The sequence below is a fragment of the Miniopterus schreibersii genome (assembly GCF_964146895.1).
Source record: "Miniopterus schreibersii genome assembly, chromosome: 20".
NCBI lineage: Eukaryota > Metazoa > Chordata > Mammalia > Chiroptera > Miniopteridae > Miniopterus > Miniopterus schreibersii.
In genome coordinates this window covers 20,264,548-20,288,692 of record NC_138122.1, presented here as the reverse complement: position 1 = coordinate 20,288,692, position 24,145 = coordinate 20,264,548, and the positions used below count along the sequence as shown (strand labels likewise).

The following is a 24,145-nucleotide window of genomic DNA, read 5'->3' as shown; positions in this document are numbered from 1 at the left end:
ATAAGCATTATCAGTTTTCTATAACTATACTGAGGTACAATTTATAAAATTCACCTGTTTTAAGTGTATGATTAAATAATTGTTTTGTGGTAAATGTACCAAGTGTGAAGCCATCACCATAATCTAGTTTTAGAACATTTTCACCACCTCAAAGATGCCCTCATGCCAGTTAATACTTAATTCTTCCCGTCCCTCCGCCCAGGCCACCACTGACCTACTTACTATGTCTCTGCATTTGCCTTCTGGAACTTTCATATAAATGTACTCATACAATATACAGTCTTCCCTGCCCGGCTGCTGCTTTTTTTGGTTAATCCTCACCCAAGGATATTTTTTCCGTTGATTGTTTTGGAGGGAGGAAGGGAAGGAGAGAAACAGCTATGTGAGAAAGACACAGCAACTGGCTGCCTCCTGCATAAGCCCCAACTTGGGTGGGAATCAAACCTGCAACCCAGGTATGTGCCCTTGACTGGGAATTAAATCGAAGGCCCTTTGGTGTGAGGGCCACTGCTCTAACCACTGGGAACACGGGCCCGGGCTTTTGTCTGTTTTTTTTTACTTAACACAATGTTTTGAGATTCATCTTTGTTGTAGCATGTACTTCATTCTTTTCAATGCTGAATAGCATTCCATGTATAGATAGACCACATTTTGTTTATCCATTCATTAACTTAAGGATCTTTGAGTTGTTTCTACTTTTTGGCTATTATGAATAATGCTGCCGAACATTTGCCATATAGCACACTTCTGTGTGTTTTTTAAAAACAAATATTCTTATAAAATCTTAAATATCAGAAAAGATAGTCACAGTACTTAGTTTTACAAGTACTTCAAGTAGCTGTCTCTGTCACTGAATGAATTTATGATCAACACCTACAAAATGACCAGCCTCAACAAAATATTTAAATGTAGTCATAAACAGGCAGCTATTGATCTATCTTGCTTATCTTTAAGACGATAAAGAACCTCAGCAGCCAGCTTTTAGGCATGAGTTAAAAGCAGTACACAAGAAATCAATAGTTTAGATTCAAAACATAATTTAACAAATTATTACCATACAGATTAGATTTTGTTATACCTAACATAAATCTTGAACCCAGTTAATTAAGTGGGGTTATAGAAAGAATCAAATTAAAACTGCATGTATGAAAGATAATTGACATAAATGCCTTACTATTATTGCTGCTGTTGCCATTGAAAGACCCAGAAGAACTGTTACTGTCTTTCTCTTTATCTTGATTTTCAAAGTCCATATTAAGGGACCTGTGGGAAAAAGTGTATAGGTAAGTTTTAGTTTTGCTTAAGAAAGAAGTAGGTTTAAAAAAGTCAGTAACAAAACAGTATTTTAAAATGCTAAGGTATCAGGAGAGAAAGGAAGGTCTCCTGACCAACTCTGCAAAACAGTTCTTGCCACATTTCAAAAACAATCTACATTCCTTCCCATATGTCAGAGTTCAAGAGTTTTAAAAGCATTCCACTGTGGCTGAATCTTCCAGCACATCCTTAATTACTTCCTTATGTGATAAATACCTAGAGGGAAAAATGTGGGATCAAAGGTCAAGCACAATTTTGAGACTTTTTAACATACTACACAACTACTTCCAGAATGGCTGGACCGATTTACTCTGATAGCAGCATATGACAGTACTTATTTCTCTATACTTTGTCAACTTTTATTCAACAACAGATATCTGAGTTTCTGCTATATCTGGGACTGTTCCAGGTACTGGAGGGACAATAAATAGTAAAACAGGCTTTACATTGAAAGAGGGGAGAGACTGACAATAAACAAGTTAGTTAAACATATGGTATATTAATGGTAAGAGCTAAGGGAAAGTGCAGGAAATGGAGACGTTAGGTTTGAAATTTTAAATAGGGTGGGCAGGGAAGGCCTCATTAATGTGACCTCTGAGTCAAGACCTGAAGGAAGTTTGTAAATATGAGGGACGAAAAAATGCTATCTCTGTTTTAACGCAGACTTCTTTAAACTCTGAACAACTTTATGTACATGAGTTTGCCCATTTCTTTCTTTCTTTGAAAACTACCTGATCAAGAGTTTAGCTCATTTTATATGTTCCTTTAAAGAAGGGATTTGTGGGTATTTGTGTGTCCAAAAGAACTTCCTGTGATGACGGAAATGTTCTGTATCTACACTGACCAATGTGGTAGACATCAGCCACATAAGCACTTGAAACGCGGGAGTGCAACTGAGGTACTGAATTCTGCATGTTATTTAATTTTAATAATTTGAGAGCTGAAACTATAGAAGTCTTAGATGAAAACATAGGGGGTAAATCTTTGTGACCTTGGATTTGTTCAAGCCATTTGTTCTATTACTTATTGAAGGTGGCGGTGGGGTGGGGGGTGATCTTCAACTACATTTGTGGATTTATTTCTCTTTGCAGTTCTATTAGCTTTTGCTTCATGTATTTTTTATTTTATTTTTAAAATATATCTTTATTGATTTCAGAGAGGAAGGGAGAGGCACAGGGAGAGATAGAAACATCAATGATGAGAGAGTTGTCACTGATTAGCTGCCTCCTGCAGGTGAACTGGGGATCGTGCCCAGAACCCGGGCATGTGCCCTGACCAGGATTTGAACTGCGATCTCCTGGATCCTAGGTCGATGCTCAACCGCTGAGCCACGCGGGCTGCTTCATGTATTTTAAGGTCTTTTAATAGGTTCATAAACATTTAGAATAATTATATCCTGTTGCTTAATTGATCCCTTTATCATTATTAAACCACCTTCTTTGTAGTAATATTCCTTGCTCTGAGAGTTGCTTTGTCTGATATTTATATAGCCACTCCAGCTTTCTTTTGATGAGTATAATCAAGATTGTCTTTTCCTAATCTTTCACTTTAAGTATTTTTTTCTGGCTTTATATCTAATAGCATGTAATTGGATCTTGCTTTTTAATTCAATCTGATGATTCCTACCTTTTAATTGGGGGGTGTTTAGGCCAATTTCATTTAATGTGATTATTGCTATGATTAGGTTTTCATATTATCATATTGCTATTTCTTTTCTATTTGTCCTATCTTTGGGGGGGGTCCCCTTTACCTGCCTTCTTTTGGATTAATACAGTATTTTTTATGATTGTTTTATTTTCTTTGTTGTCTTATTAGCTATAACTCTTTGTTCTTTTATTTTAGTAGCTGCTGTAAAATTTACAGTATACATTTCTGAGCCACACTGTCTACCTTCAAATTATAGTATACTACTTCATGTACAGTATATCAATCTTACAGTGGTTACATTTATTTTTCCTCTCTCAACCTTTGTACTATTACTGCCATGTATTTTGCATGTTACACTATAAATTCCACAATATATTTTTGTTTATATAGTCAATTATCTTTTAAACAATTTTAGATAAGAAAAAACCCTGTATGTTTATCAATGTAATTACCATTTCCTGATCTTCATTCCTTTGTATAGCTCCAGATTTCCAACTGATACCATTTTTAATCTGCTTCAAGTACATCCTTTAACATTTCTTGTAGTGCAAGTCAGTTGTGATGAATTCTTCCAGGTTTTGTGTGTCTGAAAACATCTTTACCTTGTCTCCACTTTTGGAAGATATTTTGCCATAGAATTGTTTTGACAGTTTTTCTTTCTGTACATTAAAGCTGATGTTCCACTGTCTTCTCGCACTATTTTCAACGAGAAATCAGATGTCCACCCTTATCTTTGTTCCTGTGTATGGAGCATATCTGCCCCTGCCCCTTCTTTCCCTGGCTGCTTTCTAGTTTTCAGTTTTATCACTGGTTTTGAGCAATTTGATTATGATGTGCTCTGGTGTAGTTTTCTTCATGTTTCTTGTGCCTGGAGGTTTTAGAGTTTCTTAGATCTATGGGTTGTCGTTTTTTTCAAGTGTGAAAAAATTTTGGCCATTCTTTCTTTTTTTAAAATGTTTTTTAATTGACCAGAGAAAGAGAGAGAGAAACATCATTTAGTTGCCTCCTGTACACACCCTGACCGGGGATGAAACCCGAAACCTAGGCATGTGCCCTGAACAGGAATCGAACCCACAACATTTTTGGTGCATGAGACGACACTCCAACCAACTGAGCCACTCAGCCAGGGCTGGGCTATTCCTTTAAGTATTTTCTGTCCCTCCCTTTCTTCTCTCTCTGAGATTACAGTTACTCATACATTAGGCCATTGGAGGTGGCTATTGGATAGCCAATGATAGCTCAAGGATATTCTTTTCATTAACAATTTTTCCCCTCTTTTCTCTATTTCATTTTGTATAGTTTTTATTGCTGTGCCTTCAACTTCACAAATCTTTTTTTCTGCGATGTCTAATTGATGTTAATCCTATCCAGTGTATTTTTGATCTCAGACATTATTTTCATCTCCAGAAGTTTGATTTGGGTAGTTTAAAATATCTACCTACCTTTTTGTACATATGTAATACAATTTATACTATCTGTTTTGATGTACTTCTCTTGTTAATTCTAACATCTGTCAGCTCTGGGTTGATTCTGATTATTCTCATCATTGGTTAGGTTTCCTTCCTCTTTGCTACCTGGTAATCTTTGCTTGTATGCCAGACACTGTGAATTTTACCTTGTCTCAATATTTTTATATTCCTATAAATCTTCTTGAGCTTTGTTCTGGGATGCTGTTAGTTACCTGAAAATAGTTTAATCTGTTCAGGTCCTGTTTTTACAATTTATGAGGCAGGTCTGAAGCAGTGCTCACTCTAGGGTAATTCCCTACCACTGAAACAGCACCTTTCTGAGGGCCTCACCCAACACCACATGAATCATACATTTTTTCCAGTCCTGCTGGTGGGAACAGGTACTTTTCCCTTTAATCCTTTCCCATTATTCTTTACTCAGCCTTAGGTCATTCCTTCCACGCATGCACTGATCCACACTCATGAATACTCAAAGGGTCTATCTGCAGATCTCTGGAGTTTTCTCTTTGTAAGCTTTCTTCTTTTTTGTATTTGGACTTATTAACTCTAGCTGCCTCAGTCTCTCTGGACCCTCAGGTCTGCCTCCTCGACTTAGGGAATCTTTCTCCTTGTACCACAACCTGGAAACTATCTTTAATTTTTGTCTAAAGTTTATTTTTGACAAAAAAATTGTATACAGATGATTTCTGAACTTATCGTGGTTCAACAGAATTTTTCTTTTCTTTTTTTTAAACATATCTTTATTGATTTCAGAGGGAGGAAGGGGGGGGAGAGAGAGAGAGAGAAACATCAATGATGAGAGAGTCATTGATCGACTGCCTAGCCCGCAACCCGGGCATGTGTCCTGACCGGGAATCGAACCCCGATCTCCTGGATCCTAGGTCGATGCTCAACCGCTGAGCCACGCCCGGCCTGGCTCAACAGAATTTTTCAACTTGACAACAGTGCAAAAGTAAAACACATTCAGTAGAAACCAGCTATTCTCCAGCCTCATGAGAAGAGAAAGATACTGATGACCCTGTTACTGTCATATCCCCATCATCCAGCAATTTAAATTATTTAATGCTACAGCCATTCTTTAGGCCTAGTGTATTTTCAACTATGTGTGTTAATGGTGAAAACCCACACAACCATTCTGTTTTCACTGTCAGTACAGTATTCAATTACATGAGATATTCAATGCTTTATTATAAAACAGGCTTTGTGTGTTAGATGATTTTGCCTAACTGTAGGCTAAGTAAGTGTTCTGAGCACATTTAAGGTAGGCTAGGTAAGCTATGATGTTTGGTAGGTTAGGTGTACTCAATTCATTTTTTACTTACAATATTTTCAACTTATGATGGGTTTATCAGGACATACCCCATCATAAGTCAAGGAGCATCTGTATATTTAAGGTATACAACACGATGTCTTTATATACGTATACACTGTGAAATAATTACCACAATCAAATTAATTAACATATCTATTAACTCCCACAGTTGTCTTTTTGTTTGTGGTCAGAACACAAGATTTCCTCTCTTGGCAAATTTCAAGTATATGATACATTATTATTAACTACAGTCACCATGATGTATGTCTCCAGAACTTATTCATCTTATCATTGAAAGTTTGTACCCTTTGATCAATCCCCCCCCCCCAGCCTTTGGTAACCACCATTCTATTTGCTGTTGTTATAAAGCTGACTTGGGGTGGGGGTGGAGGAGGCATCTTAAGACAGTGTGGAAAATTGTCCATCATTTCTCAGGATTCTGTCCTTAGTTGTCTGATGAACGGTGTCTTGAAAATCACTGTTTCAGGTGGGGTGGTAAATCTAGTTTCTGTTATTCCATCTGCCCCTCCCTCCCTCCAGAATTTAAGTGTCTTGCCAATAATAAGCTGCCTAAGAAATTCTAGCCCAGCCTCACATTGTAATTCCTGGGTCTCCCTGCTCATCAGAACAGCCCCTTTTGTGGCTTTCATATTTTGCTCCAGTTACTGTTCTCTTCCTCTCCCTCTGGATCATAAGGGAACAATAAGAACTGATGCCAACAAATGAGACAATTTAGAGGAAATAGACAAATCCTAGAAAGACACAAATTACCAAAACTGACTCAAGAGAAACGGAATATCCAGGTAGATAGTAATATTCAAGAAGTAAAGAAATAGGATTAGTAATTTAAAATCGTCCACATGTAACTATAAGAGAGCTGGAATGGCTACACTAGCATCAGATCAAGTAAGTCTTTTAAGACAAAATTGTTACTGAAGACAAAGAGGGACATTTTATCTCAGTCAATCCATCAGGAAAATATAAGTTATAAACATACAGAAAGTGAAGAGAGAAACCCACAGGCTGGAAGAAACTCTTTGCAAGCATTTATCTGATAAAGGACTTGTATCCACAACACATAAAGAACTCTCAAAAGTCAACAATAAAAAAACAACCTAATTTTAAAATGGGCAAAAGATCTGAACAGACACTTCACCAAAGAAGACACCCAGATGGTAAACAAACACACAAAAAGATGCTCAACATAATTAAGAAAATGCAAATCAAACCCACAATGAGATATCAGAATAGTAGAATAGCTATAATAAAAAGATAACAAGAGAAACTGGAACTCACATACATTGCTGGTAGGAATGTAAAATGGTATGGCTACTTGTGAAAACCAGTGACTGTTTCTCAAAATGTTAAAGAGTTACAATATGAGCCACTCCTAGGTATCTACTCAAAGGATAGGAAAACATTCATCCACACAAAACTTGTACATGAATGTTCAAAGCAGCCAAAATGTGGAAACAACCTAAATGTCTTTAAACCAGTGCACGCATAAACAAGAGAGGAAATGTAATGCTGATGGGTGTTACGATATAGGTGAACTTTTAAAAAATTATGCCAAGTGAAAGCAGCCAGTCACAAAAGGCCACATATTTTATGATTCCACTTATATGAAATGTCCAGAACAGGCAAATCTATAGAGACAGAAAGTTAAAGATTAGTGGTTACCTCAGGCAGGGGGGAGAGGGAAGGGAATGACTGCTGATGGGTACAAGGTTTCTTTGGGGATAATAAATGTCCTAAAATTGGACTATGGTGATGGTTATACCCCTTAGTACGTACACTAAAACCACTGAATTATACACTTTAGGTGGAAGAACTTGCTGGTATATACATTCTATCTCCATAAACCTATTGTTTCTTAAAAACAAAACAAAACCCTTAATACTTTTGGGGGTGGGGTGGTAAAAGCAGCTGTAAAAAACAAAACCAAACAGAATTATTTGCAAATCATATGATTGAAAGAATTTGTATCTAGAATACTTAAAGAAGTTACAATTCCATGTAAGACAAACAACCCAATTTTAAAATGGGCAAAATGGGTTTGAACAGACATTTCACCAAAGAAAAATCATGTGGCCAATAATCACATGAAAAGATGCTTAATAGTTTTCAACATCCTATTCCGTTATCAGGGAAATGCAGTCAAAGCGCCGACAAAGCATTTCACACCCGTCCCAGAATGGTTATAATAAAGACAGTTAATAACGTGTTTTAAAAAGCTCGTACCTGCTACTGAGCTGTATTCTTAAAAAGTATTAAAATGGTAAATTTCATTTTATGTATATTTTACCACAAAAAATGTACTTACCAGTAGTTATAAGAAAAAAAAAAGGGAACAAAGCATGAAAAAAACCAACAAAAAATTTTCCCATAAAGAAAAGCCAGACTTTAGAAGACTTCACTGGTGAATTCTACCATATATTTATATAAACTTGTGATATTTCTTCTTTAATTGTTTTCAGAAAACAGGCGAAAACATTTCCAAACTTATTCAATGAGGGCAATTTAAATGTATCATTTAAGTCATCACAATTTACTTTTCTGCAGAAAATGTATTAATTATTAAAGTATAAAAGACATAAGGCACTGGACCAAAGCCCTAACAACTGGGTTCCAATCCTGAATTTGTTACCAATGAGTTGTGTAATCTTTATCAGGTTACCTCATCTTGTTGAGCTTCAATTTCCTCATTTGTAAAATAAGGAAGTTCACCAGAGAAATCTTTTCCATTGACAGAATTCTATTATACATTTATAGCATAAAATTTTGTTTAAAACCTGCATGATCCTAAATTGGTATAACCTGTCTGCAAAACAACATAGCAATATGTAGTAAAAGCCAGTTCACATACTCTGGCGAAGTATTTCAAGTTCTGGATATTTAACTTGTATAATTCAACCAAAGCAAAAGAACACATAAAAAGATGGTTACTTTAAACAATCCACATGTCCAACAAGAGTGGAATACCAAATTACTAAACGTTAGTATGAAGATGATTGTGGAAAAAAAATTTTTGTTAGATGAATATAATCAGAATATAAATGATTTAAACTATGAAAATGTACACAGCATATAAATATATGCCAAACAAAAGGTCATACATACTAATTAAAGTACAAATAACGCTTTTTAGTTTTAATGTTGACAGGATGCTACAGGAACTTAACTCTTGTTTACATCATTAGCGTATGGTAAACCTGGCTTCGTTACACGTCATTTCACTTAAAGTTGCAAAACTTATTGACATTAAATGAGGACTTACTGTACTATTAGGGTTGTAGGTCTAAAGATTTTTTAAAAATTACCAAGTCTTGCCCGGCTGGGCGTGGCTCAGCAGTTGAGCATCGACCTAGGATCCGGGAGATTGGGGTTCGATTCCTGGTCAGGGCACATGCCCCGGTTGCGGGCGAGGCAGTCGATCAATGACTCTCTCATCATTGATGTTTCTCTCTCTCTCCCCCCCTCTTTTCCTCCCTCTGAAATCAATAAAGATATGTTTAAAAAAAAAAAAAATTACCAAGTCTTTGGAAATGCTAATATATAGGCAAAGAGAAAAAATTCAAAACTTGTCCAAAGGATAGCAATACAAAATATCAAGATTATGTGATAAGGTTCTAAGTTGCTCTGACTTAAATTAATGCTTCCCAAGAGTCATTATGAATGCAGGAAGTGTCAGTGACTGGAACTTTGATCCGCTGATACTGGAATTACCAACAGTGCTGCACTTGCTCTGCTCAGCGCTGAGATAAGCCTGTGACTCTGCTAAGTTCCTATTAAAATCCAGATACAATACTGACTAGTTCAAATTCCTTATGCCTATTTCATTTCTCACCATCACTGCCTTTCAAATTCTCAATCCAGAAGTTCTTACGTGACCCTTATTTTTAAGTGTGTCAGCCACCAAACTATTTGAGTCATACAACCACTAAAGCCCCTTTCAAGGAAGGGCAGTGGAAAGGGGGAGTAAGCGTCCAGCTTCCTATTTCCGTGGCTGCCTGCTAGGATGGATTTCAAGGGGATCCAGGCTCAGCATTCCCAAGGTCAGCAGAGGAAATACTCGGTCAATGCTAATGCCCATAATTCTAATAACAGGCTGAGCCATAAATTATTTCTACAGGTCAAAAAAGGTGACTACAGGCAATTTCATATGGCTCAACCTATAGCCAATGCTTCTATATGAAGAAAAACTTTGTTGCTTTTGAGACTGTAGAATCACTGTCAAGGATTCTCCCCTTAGCCTTCCCTATGAGTGTGCTTGTACAAGTCATTATTTTCAGAACCAGAATTTAAGCAATTTGTGTTTGCATTAAAATTCCAAAGTCATATAAGCAAAACCAAGGTGTGATTTAACAGCAGCCAAGTTAAAGAAGTATCAGAATAACCCATTCTAACTCAATTCCTGTCCATCATGTTTCTCTTTACAGAGCAGTAAGCTTTGGTGCTAACACTTTCAGAGCAGCGCTTCTTCTGCCTCCCACTGAAATTAGTCCCATCTTGACAGCATCTTACCTGAAACTTCCATAGACTATCAGTAGAATGGAAATCAGAAATGTAGACACTTGACTGGAATCCACCAGGGAATAGGCCCTAGAGAAATAAGAGGGAAAAAATTAAATCACATGGCTGCAAGTCCTCACGGAATTTACAGTCTAATGAAGATCCACAAACCCCACTAAGTTTTTATTTCATCTTGAATATTAAAAAAGGTATAAATTAGCATTAACAAAATAACATAATTAAAATGAGATATGCTAGTTTTCAGTTATTAATAGTTAATATTCACAAGACATTGAATTATATTAATGTAAAAATCCGATTGTTGTATGACATACAATACATGCTTATAACATCCATACCCAATTTAAAAAGTACCATAATATCTACCTACTCTGTACCAATGATAAAAAGTCTCAGTGATTAAAATTTTTATCAGTTTACACTTGGATTACCAATAGTATTTTACTGGTTTTACTTAGTGGTAAGGTAAAGCCTGTATCTCTCTCCTAAATTCTATTTCCATTTTTATAACTGTTTACTGGTTCTATCTGGGGGTCCCACAGGGAGTTCTTCAAAGTCAACGGGTCCAAAACTAAAGTCATTGTTCTTTCTTTCATACCTTGTCCTCTCAAGGAATGGTATCACAATCCCCTCAGTTGTCAAAGCTAGAAAGCTGTTGCACTTTTGACACTCCTTCTCTTATCTCCCACATGTAACGACAGTGAGTTGTGCAACTTCCACACCTCCAACTCCCCTACTTCTCTCAGTCCTACTGCCAATTCCTTAGCTTCCTACCATGGCTTGAGTATCAGAAATCTTGTTTGCAAGTCTGTATCCAGGAGTTCACCCTCCACACTACCCATTCTTGTTTTGTTAGGAATTTTCCTAAATAAATTTGTTCCTTTTTTCATTTCAGCAAATATTTAATGATGCCTCTGTGCCAACACTCTGCTAACCACTAGGGATATAACAACAAATAAGATTGTCTTGGTTCCACCCTGAATGTCTTTTCTAAAGAAATAAAAAGATAAATTTCATTCTAAGGAATTAAAAAACAAAAAGTTAACCTAAGCAAGTAAATATAATCATGGGAAATGTTTTAAAGGGGAGAAAGACAAGTACAGGATACTATGAGAAAGTATAAGTAGACCCTATCCAAGAACTGGGGGGAGGGGGGTGCTTTCCTTAAGGAAGCAGATGAATGAGAGACACAGTAAGTAGGACTTGGTGACTGTCAGTGGGAGCTAGGAGAGGATTCCCCAGCTTCTGCTTAACAGCTCATGGATGGCTGTACCATTTAGCAAAAAAGGCGACACAGGAGGAGCAGGTTATAAATGAGGTTTTAGATGGGTGAGACAGTTGGATACCTGGGCCTAGAGACCAGAAGCAGCTCAGAGCTGTACGCTACATGCTGGGCGCTCCCCACCTTCTCCGTGCTAACCGAAGCCACAGGTGCAGGGAAGACTGCCCAGCAGCAAGGTGAGAAGAGGATCCAGGATAAAGCCCTAAGAAACCTCCAGAACTTAAAAGTCAGGCAGAAGGAGGAGCTGCAAAGAAAACCAGTGAAACAGAGAAAGAGGAGGAAAGCCAGGGACGGCAGGGCGAGTGAGAGGGTCAGGGCAGTGGGGTTGGACAGAGTCTACGTTTCAACCCTGACCTCACCTGTAGCTGGAACCAGCGGCCCAGCAGCTCTAAGCGCCAGCTTCAGCTGTAAGATGGGGGTAATGACACCTAGTCCAAGAGCTGCCGGGAGAAGGAAATGAAATAATTCACAGAATGAGCCGAGCACTGTGCGCTCAGCACCCACTGCTCGTGGGCAGGCGAGGTCACCATGCTGGAGACTGCTGAGAGGTCAAGTGAGAGGAGGACTAGTGTCCCCTGATTTATTCACTGTGCACGTCCCTGGCAACCTGAGCAAAAGCAGTCTTAGTGAAGGGGTGGGGGTGGGGTGGGAGTCAGACTGGAACTGGCTGGGGGGTTAAAGCTAAGGAAATGGAGACAGACAGGTGTTTGAAAAGTACAGGGAATGGAATCACAGTTGGAGGGGAATGTATGGACGAGGGAGGGCTTCCATTTTTTGAAACACAGGAGATAACCCCTTTTTTGTATGCTGACCAAAAATTATCCCAGTGAAGTGGGAAAAACTAATGAATAGAGAGAGAGGTTTCCTTTAATCTGTCTAAAAAACAGGACACATAAGAAGGTGTTGTGGACTATAATGTCATTTTTTAATCTTTAGTAATTGGAGATATACAACAAGTATTTATGGGTGAAATGATATAATTTAAAGTTTGCCTTAAAATATTCTGAGAGGGAGGGAGGAGGGACAGATGTAAATTTTTAAAAAAGGCAAAATTGTTTTTAATTACTAAATCTGGAAATACAGGTGCATGGGAGTTCATTATACTCCTCTCTCTCTTTGTATTTTGAAAACTTACATATAAAAAGGTTTTAAAAAGGCAAAAACTCACCCGAGTTTTTGTTGTTTTTTAAATTTTTATTTTAGAGAGAGAGAAACATCAATTGGTTGCCTGGGGATCAAACTGGCAACCTAGGCATGTGCCCTGAGCAGGAATGGAACCACAACCTTTCAGTGCATGGGACACCTCCAACCAACTGAGCCACGCTGGCCAGGGCAAAACATTTCTTAAATTAAAAGAACAAACAAACTGGAATAAGTCATATATTCACACGGTACAAAAATCAATAGTATATTAAAAGGTACACATTGAGAAGTCTCACCGCCCCCGTCGTCTTTAGATAATCACCACTTTTATTAGTTTCTTTATAGCCTTCTGGAATAAATATATGATCTAAATATATAATTTCTCACCACTTCTTATACAAACGGTAAAGTATTAAATACACAACTCTGTACTCCCCCACCTGTCTTTTACAGTACAGCCTAGACACCTTCCTGTACCAATATGTGGATAACTCTTCTTTAAACATATGCATAATATTCCATTGTGTGGATACACCATGTGTTGTTTTTTTAAAACAAATTCCTTTCAGATGGACTCTGTGATAATTTGCAAAAATTCTATTACAAAAAATTTTGTAATAAAGATGTAAATTTACCTGCATTGCACACACAATAAAATGCCCCATCTGTGTAGAATCAAGTTCCTAAAATTGAGATTGCTAGATTGAAGAGGAAATGCACTTGCAATTTGACCGATGTTGCCCAACCACCCTCCAGAAAGGTTAAATCATTTTGCACTCTCACCAGTAATGGATCAGAGTTCTAGTTTTCCAAAGTCTTGTCAACAGTGAGCACTGTCTAACTTTTGAATTTTTACCAACCTGACAGATGAAAATTGGTATCTCAATATGGTTTTCATTTGCATTAATTAATTTTCTGATGTAATTAAATTTTTATATTAATTAAAGATTGAGCAGCTTTTCATATGATTAAGGGCTAGTAGGCATTTTGAAAAGCAATTAAAATTTTTTTCCAGACACCAGAGCTATAAAAAATATAAGCAGCTTTTTTCCCCCAAGGAACTTTTGCTGGTGTTTTACTTGAATGACTTGACTTTTTTGTACCTTTTGTATTCTGAAGCACATTGTCATTACCTTCCCAAACTCAGTGTCTTAAGGTCTGATACTAGTATTTACTCCTTTTGTAACATCTCTCAAATTAACGGAGACTCATCGCTTAAGACCTCTAAAAGCCTGGGCTGAACTGCTGTGGAACCAGCTCTCCCTCCCTCACAGAGCCGCGTGCTGTGCTCCAGTCTGTGGCTGACCGTCTGTTTTTCAAGGTGAGGGCCTGACTATGTGCAAAGCACCTTACGAAGAGGCGGACTGGTGCTACCTGTCTCTTCCTCATGTCCTGGCAGTAAGCATGTCACCCACTGCATACATAACTAAACGCATGGTTTCAGAAAAAAATGTTCTGATGTTTCATGGTTTCTTCTAAACAATTTTTTGTTTTTGCTTTCTTTTTCAAATAAATCTATACAAGAAACTCTGGTTAAAGCTGACTCCTGATGTGAACTGTACCAAGCATCACATAATTAGGAGTTAGACCTTATTTTCATGGTATTTGAAACTTCGTGTTATTTTCAATTCTAACTACCATTAATTACAGAAGCTTTACAAAAAGCCTTTTAACAAAAAAGACTTCTTAGAAGATACAGAACATGGATTAAAATTAATTTTAATATGCTATCAATTTTCTTTTTTAAAAATTCCAAAAATAATTAATGTTCATTGTAAAAAATTCAAATACCAGTAAATATACAAAGCCAAAGTACGAGGGACTCCTCTCTCCTCTCTATGCACTCCAATTCCCTGGTGCAGACACTGCTTACAATTGCATATATGCATCCTTCCATATAAATTGTGTGTACAGAATGTATACACACCATAAAAACAAAAACACACCTGTTCTTCCATAACTTGCTCTTTTTAAAAACTCAACTATGTATCAGGAGCTATTCTTTTCTATTGCCTTACATAGCTGGCCTTTTGCTATAAAATTAAGGCTTGGAAAACTTAACAATATAAAGCACACTCTTTAAAAAAAAAAATCTAGGTTCAATGAACGCAACTTTTAACCAAATGAACATTGTCTAGTAATTCCCATTTCTGTATTAATGACAGCAGTATCTACCAATGTTTCACACCTTTTCATCTACCTTAACCTTCTGAATTAGGAGGGCTGATTATGCTTTCTAACCTCAACAGAAACAAATGGATGCCTTTGCCCATGCCTCTCTTTTTAGTCAATTTAAGACTAGTGAAGAAGAACGGCATCCTGTACTTTGGCAGATGTACTCTAACAACCCCTTTCTAGCCTACAAGGATTATAAAAACATTGATCTTGTTTGTATATAATATTACACTTTAAATGTGTATAAAAATTACTTCTGGAAAATAACATCTGCTTAACACATATTAGCACATTTGTTACTAACATCAAACAGGTTAGAATATTTTGTTATCCTAAAATAAACTTTATAATGTAGTTTCTCTTGGGGGAAAATTTACCAGGGAACCTTCTGCCACTTAAAATTTTCTAAGTTTTAGGAACTTCTTGGCACAGATGCATTATATTTTATGAATCACTTAAGTTGATTTCATTAGAGGTTGTCTGTGTCAAGTTAAAGTAGAAATACACACACTTCACTATTAAGTCTTTAAAAAGCCCTGGAGACAGAAGGAACTATTTATTATAAGCTGATGATAAGCCTAGGATGTACCGAGAAACACAAGTTCTTCTCACACTAGCTGTCTTAATTAGCCAATAAATAATCTTCTGGATCATGTTGTGTATTTAATCAGTAGAAAGAGATAATTACAAAAAGAGCAAAGTTAAGTTTGAATGGAGCATGAATTCAAATGACTTACAGAGCTAAGCAGCCCAACATGGCAGCCACTAGCCCCATGTGCTTATTTAAATGAACTAAAATTTAAAATTCAGTTCCTCAGTTGCACTAGCTGAATTTCAAGTGTTCATCAGCTGGTGGCTACTGCATTAGATGGTCAGATAAAGAACACTTCCATCACTGCTTAAAGTTCTAGTGATTGCACTGACATACACCTATATGCAGCAGACCTTGAACAACACAGGTTTGAACTATGCATGTCCACTTATACACAGATATTTTTCAGTAAATAGACAGTCAACCATCTGTATCTATGGATTGCAAATCTGTGGATTCAACCAACCACAGATAAAAAATAGTATATATTTTCAATCCATGGTTGGAAACCCACCATGTTTTGTACGTATGCATTGCTCTGCGCTATGTTATATAAGGGACTTGAGCATCTGTAGGTTCTGGTGTCTGTAGGGGGTCCTGGAACCAATCCCCTACGGTTACTGAGGGATGACTGAAGTCACTCGCTAATTTTCCACTGCATGCATGGCAGGGTGGGGGTGGGGGGAGGGGGAGACCGGCCCCCCAAGCCCTGTGTTGTTCACAGGTCAACTGTAGATAGATACCCATGTTGCATTTCAAAAACTGGAGTACTAGGTTTTTATTGGTGGCAACAGCAACAACATCTAACATTTGACTGAGCATTTAGTATTTACAACCATTCCAAGAGGTTAAAAGTCCTACATGTCCACAACCCCTTATCCAAAAATATCCCTTGAGAATAGGCATTTCAGAATTCAGAATATTCTGAATTTTACAGAGAAAAACACCCCTATTGTGGTCTGGAGCAGTACTTTATAATCAAATAGTAGTATTTCTATAGTGAAACATATGAATAGTCCCACTAAGGAAGACAAATAAAGATTATAAATAAATAGCCACATCTCAGTGTACGTCAAGCTTGCTTCCAAATGAGTAACAAGTTGCAGAGCTGCTGGTTTGGGGAATTGTGGACTTATGTGATTATCACCATTTTTGAGAGGAGGAGCCAGGGACGGTTCTGAACATATGCAGCCCAACTCCAGAGTCTCCCTACAAGATTTCATCATCTGCCCCAAACTGGATGACAAACCTGGAGTCAGGAGGCTCTGGTTCCTATCTTTAATTATAGTATAACCAGCCAGTTGATCTTCGTTGGGCAGGTCTTTCCATCTTTCTGGTCTCTGGAAAATCCTCTGCTGGCCTAGATGAACATGAAGGCCCAACTAACTTTTATCTTCTAGGTTTTTACATTGTTTTTCTTCCAAAAATAGAGGTGTTGCCAGAAATATCCTTTCACAGATAACTGTCTTTCATTTAGCTGATCCCTGGCATGTCATTAGCACTGACAAAGATGACACGGTTCCCAGGCTACTGAAACTGTAATTAATTTTCTTCTTTTAATCACCCAATATTTACAGACTTAAAGTGATTTATGCAAAACCTACATTATACCAGCAGAGACAGATAAAGCTAAGCCATTATAGGGACAGCATCTGTGGTTGGTTTAATCAACCCAGGGGAAATTTTTCTCCTGGGTTACTTTCTAAAAAATTTAGCCAGTCCTAGGGTCCAACCCACAAATTTTTTTTTTCCCTTTGCCAAATAGATTGATTTGTCCTATATTTGTTTATGCCCTTGGTCTCCCGAAGTAGGCTCACTTTTTAACTACAAGCCCATAAAAACAAGCATACAGCTATTTCAAAAATGTCTAAAGGTTTTCACTGCTAATAATGATGGTGAAGAAGAGGGCCCTGCACCTAACTCTCTCTCTCCTTCTCTTTGCGCACACAAAAAATTGAAGATTCATCAACACTTCAGAAGTAAACAGAGATCCTAGCATTCTACTACAGAAATTAGGGTGTGGGCTCTAAGGTAACACCAGAATAAGGTAGGCAGGAAGGGAAAGGTATTCTGACTAAAAAGGATGGACAGTCTGGCCAATTTTAGAAAATCAAAGCCCAGCGATCTTATTTATTTCACAGCCTCTACCTACCTACACTTCTGACTCAAAGCATCAACAGAAATGTGTCTTCTCTCAGGCTCTCCTACTGAAGTGTTTGTTTCCAGATACTCTAAATGTACATTAAAAATAGGAACACTACACTCTGAAATAAAGGAACTCTTACTAAAATGCAAAAAGAAACTAAATACGTGCATTTGAGACATGCCAAAATCAGGTTAGCCAAATGTACTAAAACAGACTTGAAGACTTTGCTAAGTGATGTATTAGTACAGGTCAGCTGTTCAGTATTTTATGTGGTCATTACAAAAACCACTAAGTCTTTAACTCCATTCCCCCAAGCCTTAATAGAACAAAGACAAAGCTACCAGAAATTTCTCACATATATAAGATTATATTCTACACCCTAAGACTTTGAGAACCATGCTGGATTTTAGTAACTGCTCTAAAATCAAATATCTATTTCTAGCTGCTTTACCAGCAAGTGCTTATAACACATATCCTGCTAAAAATCATGCCAAACTGAGACACAGAGAGTACTGTTCTATAACGTGTTCTATGTGTCAGCCTTCCAGCTATACAATGAAAGCATTCTTGTCCACCCCACTAACCAAGCAACTGCTATTCCAACCCTGCACAGACACTGCCCTAGACCAGCACTCTGCAAACATTTTGGTCTTGAGACCATTTAAACCTTCAAATAGAGGACCCCTAAGAGCTTTTGTTCCTTTGGGTTAGAGGTATGATATTTATCATATTCGAAATCAAACTATTTATTCACAAATTCATTTAAACATAATAAAACCATTATATGTGAACATAACTATTTTATAGGAAAGTAACTATTTTCCAAATGACTAACAGAAATACTCTGATATGAAGTGTTCCTTTACATTTTTTGCAAACCTCTCTAACATCTGTCTTAAATAGAAGATGGCCTGCATTTCTTCTTCTGCATTCAATCTGTTGCCATATGTTGTTTTATTTTGGTTGAACTGTGGTTGGGGCTGGGGGGGGGGATCAGCCTCACACAAATGGCAGTTGGAAAAGGGAGGGGTAGTTTAGTAACCTTTTCAGATAACTGAGGATATTCTTCTTTGATACTCCACTAAAATTCAACAAGTGGTTAATTTCTTAAAGATTAGTTGCAACATGGAATCTGAAACCATACTGGTGATTTTTATTTTTTATTTTAATATATCTTTATTGATTTCAGAGAGAGGAAGGGAGAGGGGGAGAGAGAGAGAGAGAGACAGAAACATCAGTGATGAGAGAGTCATTGATCGGCTGCAGCCCGCAACCCGGGCATGTGCCCTGACCGGGAATCAAACCCTGATCGCTGGATCCTAGGTCGATGCTCAACCGCTGAGCCACGCCCAGCCGGGCAATACTGGTGATTTTTAAAAACTCTATTACATTAAAATCCAATAGACTATGTTGTACTTTGAATGGGTCTTTTACCTATGGATGATTTTGTGAACTCACACACTGGTCATTTGGAAGATACTGGTTCACTGAGTTATGCAACTATTCCAGATGTTGTCACATTTCATTATACAGTATCTGAAAAAAACCACACTTATTATATCATTCCTGAGGCTTTTGATAATGAATCCAAATTTTCCAAAATTATAATTTTCACTTAAAAGCTCAAATTTTATCACTGGCACAGTTTTTTGTATTGAAGTGGCAGGCTCACTTTATTCGTTTCTGAGAAACTGTCAAGTGTGAATAAGTCTAGTTTGTCCACTGTCATTCTTCAAATAAAAATGGTATTCCAAGAAAAAAGTAGCTAGTTCACTAGTTCATCTAGCATCTCAAATGACTACACAAGTGACTTTCTCAAGAAAATCAATGGTACTTTAGCAGTGGAAAGCTTTAAAGGGAACTTTCCATGTTAGCATAAAAATTGTGTGCCCAAGGGTTGAGATTTAATAAAAGTCATTTTCACTGCTTTGCCCTAAGTGAAACTACCTTTTTTTTTTTTTTTTAAACAGGGACTGCATGGTGATGAATACAATGATTACTAGTGCAGTCTGGTGCCACTGCCCTGATTGATGTTACTGCACAGCATGGTTTTACTCACCACTGCTTTCACCATGATAAAGTGTCAAAATGAAAAAGACAACTTCAGTAGCATTATGAAAAGAATTTGACCATGACCCACTGAAAGGGTCTGAGGAACTCCCAGGAATCCACAGGCAACACTTTGAGAACTGCTGTCTTAGACATTTACATATAAGCCCTGGCTACACAAGCTGCTAACATTTTCTCACAATTATATCTTAGCAATTCTATCATATCACAAACACCAAGAGGTGGTTACAATTTTTTTGCTATACAAGATCTTGAGCCTCATATATAATATACAGGAAATGACTTATATTCCAGGCCTAAGAAATGCTACAACTTTTCCCTTTATGGTGAAATAGAAATTTTTTTAATCTAAAATATTTGTCTAACATAATATCCACAATAATTCTCCCATATTTTCCCCTTTTTTAAGGGAAAAACAAACATGTAAGCTTAAAAATGGAATAGGTTATTTGTATGTGCAAGATACAAAAAGTCAATGAGACAGACACTTAAGGTTACACTCTAGTAAGAAACATATCATACAAGGTGGCAGAATGTAATGTTTTAGTAGAGAAATAAAGTGCTATGGAAGTGTTATGAGTTCCACATACCAGGAGTGGGCCAACTATGGCCTGCTGGGATTCCAATGAACACAACTACCCTCATTCATTCAGGAATTGTCTATGGCTACCCCAGCGCTTCAAGGGCAGAGTTGAATAGTGGTCACAGAGACCATAAGGCTCACAAAACCCAAAATATTTACTATCTGGCCCTATACAGAAAAGGCTTGTGTCCTAGGGGATGGATGCACTCACCTAGTGGGAGGCACATCCTTTCCTTTCATGAAGGTGATGTTTATGAGCCTGAGCCCACCTGGCCAGGGAGGCACAATTTCTTATTTTGCACAAAGGAGTTTGTGTGTGTATAGCCTAGCAATAGTCATGAACATCTCTGAGTCACACCCTGGCACATCGGGACAAAGCTCCAACCAACTGAAGCTCTCAGCCAGGCTATCTGCTAGAATTTTAATCTCACCTAGAAACACTATTTTTATCAGTGGAATAAAATCATAAAAACAATACAATATTTTTGATAAATCAATCAAGTAGACCTATTCAGTGTAGATGGAAGATGCAGGAGAGACTAGAATCGCGGAGCCCAAACAGTACTCTTACGGGCATGGGGTGATCAAGCCCAGGCTAATTAAGAAGTGGAAGGAGAGAAGATAATAGTTAACAAACTAAATTTTGAAAGAAAGACCAATGAAACCTGATGACACATTGGGCAAAGGGAATGAAGGAAGGACAAGAGTCAAAATCTCTGAGTATGACAAATGGTGACCTGACCACTGAGCCTGATAACAGGAGTGGGCACCGGACAAGACACCAAAACCCCAATTCAGGTACCTCATATATGCAGCAAAGCCAGCTGGAAGCCACATCCCATGGCAGAATCCTCTGGACACAGACCACCTCCGCACAGCCCAGTGCTTACCTAAGCAACAAGCCCCAAAGCACCAGCAATCAGCAAAATCCAGACACTTCACCTTCCTAAAAATGGAACTGAGACGCTCTACTGACTTGACTTTAAAAGGCCCTATCCCACTTTCCCTTCCTTCAAATTCATCTCCCAGAACCTACACTCTATGCTGGACTGGCTTCACCTTGACAGTAAAAAAAACGTTTCTACACTGAGCATTTACTGTTTGGTTTCCTTTTTCCTGAACAGCTGGCACACTGGAAATTGGAGTTACTACAGGGAAAGCATAGAACTGAGAAAAAGGGTCATTTTGGGATGCAACAAAGAAGTGTTAAATGCTGAGTACATATGCTGAGAGAGCTGGGGCAGTGAGATGCTAAGAAATATGTCCCAAGTTACACACACAAAGTGTCTGAAACAGAATGTGAACATAGTGTGGCTCCAAAGTTTCTAGCCTTCTAACGCTTCTAACCATTGCACTGTTTGCACTGTATTACCTCTCAACATAAGCAGAAGCACATGAGGATTGAGAGTAGGCCACTTGAGAGAGATTACAGGTGATTTTCTAGAACAGTTTCGGTAGAATGGTAGGTAGAAAGTGGAAGTAGTGAGTTCCCATTATTGCCTGAGGAAATCTAGCACCAGAAGATAGAAATGAAATTGAATAGTGATGTGAAAAATAAACAGGGTAACTCTGTTTATATTTTTTTAAGTTAGGGAAGACCTATGTCACTTGAAATACAAGAAAAATAGAAGTTCTTAGAAGATTAAGGATAACCAGAGGAGGGAAATGATTATGTGGGCACAATTTTAGAGAAAACAGGAAAGAAGGGATTCGCTTTAGAGAGGAGAAATAACACCTCTACTGAGACCAGAAAGGTCAGATAAAAAATAATGGGCTGAAGTAGAGATGAGGGTTTATAAACATACTCATGCTAGAAAGTCTCAATCGCATCCATAAAACAGGATGTGTACAGGGTGGGTCACTCAGTGTGCAGTGAAGAAGCTACAACAGCCTGGCCGGTCTGGCTGTGGTTAAGCGTCATCCCGTGGACTGAAGGGTCCTGGGTTCGATCCCGGCCAAGGGCATGTACCTCGGTGCAGGCTCGGGCCCTGGACCTGGTCAGGGCACGTATGGGGGCCAACCAGTTGATGTGTCTCTCTCACATCCATGTTTCTCTCTCTCTCTCCCTTCCACTCTCTCTGAAGAGCAATGGAAGAAATATCCTTGGGTGAGGATTAAAAAAAGAACAGGTTCAAAGAAAAGAGGGGGCCCAGCCAGCGTGGCTCAGCAGCTGAGCAATGACCTAAGATCCAGGGGATCACGGTTCGAATTCCCATCAGGGCACATGCCCGGGTTCTGGGCTCGATCCCCAGCAGGGGGCGTGCAGGAGGCAGCCGATCAATGACTCTCTCATCATTGACGTTTCTATCTCTCTCCCTCTCCCTTCCTCTCTCTGAAACCAATAAAGATTTTTTTTTTTAAAAGAAAAGGAGCGGGTTAATAAGTATCTTAAGCTGAAATTCCCTTAAATTCAAAGGTTGGTTTCGTAAGATAAATCAATCACCTGCTTTTATAAAATTTATGTTAGAAATTCTTTATATTGTATGAATACATAAAAAGGGACATTTGAATTCCCTTCAAAGAATAATGAGTATCTAAGTGCTATGGAAATCAGCCAGGTAAATATGCCAAAGATATTAAGAGTTGGGTGAGGCGAATGAACTGGGGATGGGGAAGGTTTTCCAGAAGATTGGCTGAAACGGGGAGGTATTTTAAGCGGAAGAGATGGCATACATGATAGTAAGATGATGAAAATGCACCGAGTTCGAGCGACTTACAGAGGATAAACACCTAATGAAATCATGGGAACCCGGTTTAGGAGACATGTGAAGTGCCTTGTGAGTGGTATAGGAGTTAAGAAGATAGGTTCTGCAGTTAGACATCCTGGGTTCAAATCCTGGCTATCCTTTGCCATCTGTGTGACCTTGTGCAAGTTGCTTAACCAATGAAGTTATCTGGTAGATGGAGTGTTAATAACATGCCCTGGCCACTTTTGCTGAGTGGTTAGAGCGCTGGACTGCAGACTGAAGGGTCCTGGGTTTGATTCCAGCCAAGGGCATGTACCTTGGCTGCGGGCTCGATCCCTGGCCCTGGTCAGGAAATGTGCAGGAGGCGACCATTCAATGTCTCTCTCTGACATCGGTGTTTTTTTCCCCACACCCCCCTTCCACTCTCTCTGAAAAGCAATGGAAAAAATACCCTCGGGTGAGAATTAAAATAATGACATAAGTTTACCGCTCATGGGAATCATTACAAATTCTTCAGCTGGGGGTGATGAAATGAGAAGAGTAAGAACAATTATTTTCATAGTTCTATAGGGGTAATAACTAGTATTTACTAAAGATTGGGATTTTTCTGAATAATTTTGTTATTTAAACCTCATTAACCACCCTAGGAAGTGCTTAACTTTTATTATCCCTAATTTACATATACGGACACTAAGGAAGAGAGAGGTGAAATATCTTGCTTAACTTTACAAAGTGATAAAACCGGGATTCAAATCCATTCAGTCTGAGTCAAGAAGCTCTCGAGTTCTCTGTTTACTCTGAAAAGCTGCCACTTTGGATTTCCCAAGTAAAGGCTTCCTAGCTATTAGTGACAATTATTTGTCATTTTCCAGCAGACAAATCAAGGCCAGCTCCCCGAGCCCCCCCCCCCCCCCCCCCCGCAGAGACCCGAAGCCACACAGAGTGACCGGTGACCGAGGGCAGGTTGCAGCAGGGAGGTGGGAGAAAAAACGGGAACCCCTGCTGAGGTTAAACTCCTTACCTCCCACTGGGAAGTGCACTCCCACGGGACTGCTTAATCCCACCTGTACTTCACCGCTGCCTGTGCCACTGCTACACTTTCCAGTGCTAATGTTCTGTTTCAATTTCATTGCCCCCATTTATTCAACTGGATTTTACCTGAATTAGATACTACAAGAGTATGAGGAAAAGG

General features: G+C 38.3%; 1 protein-coding gene across 1 annotated transcript in view; it reads right to left on the bottom strand.

Moving 5' to 3' along the window:
- SPPL3 (signal peptide peptidase like 3) overlaps positions 1–24,145 on the bottom strand; it is a 61,479-nt gene that overhangs the window by 18,536 nt on the left and 18,798 nt on the right. The window contains exons 2-3 of the mRNA XM_081122678.1: positions 10,267–10,344; positions 1,175–1,263 (exon numbers count right to left, since the gene is read on the bottom strand). Coding sequence (XP_080978804.1) covers positions 1,175–1,263; positions 10,267–10,344 — 167 coding nt within the window. The remainder of the gene's footprint in view (positions 1–1,174; positions 1,264–10,266; positions 10,345–24,145) is intronic.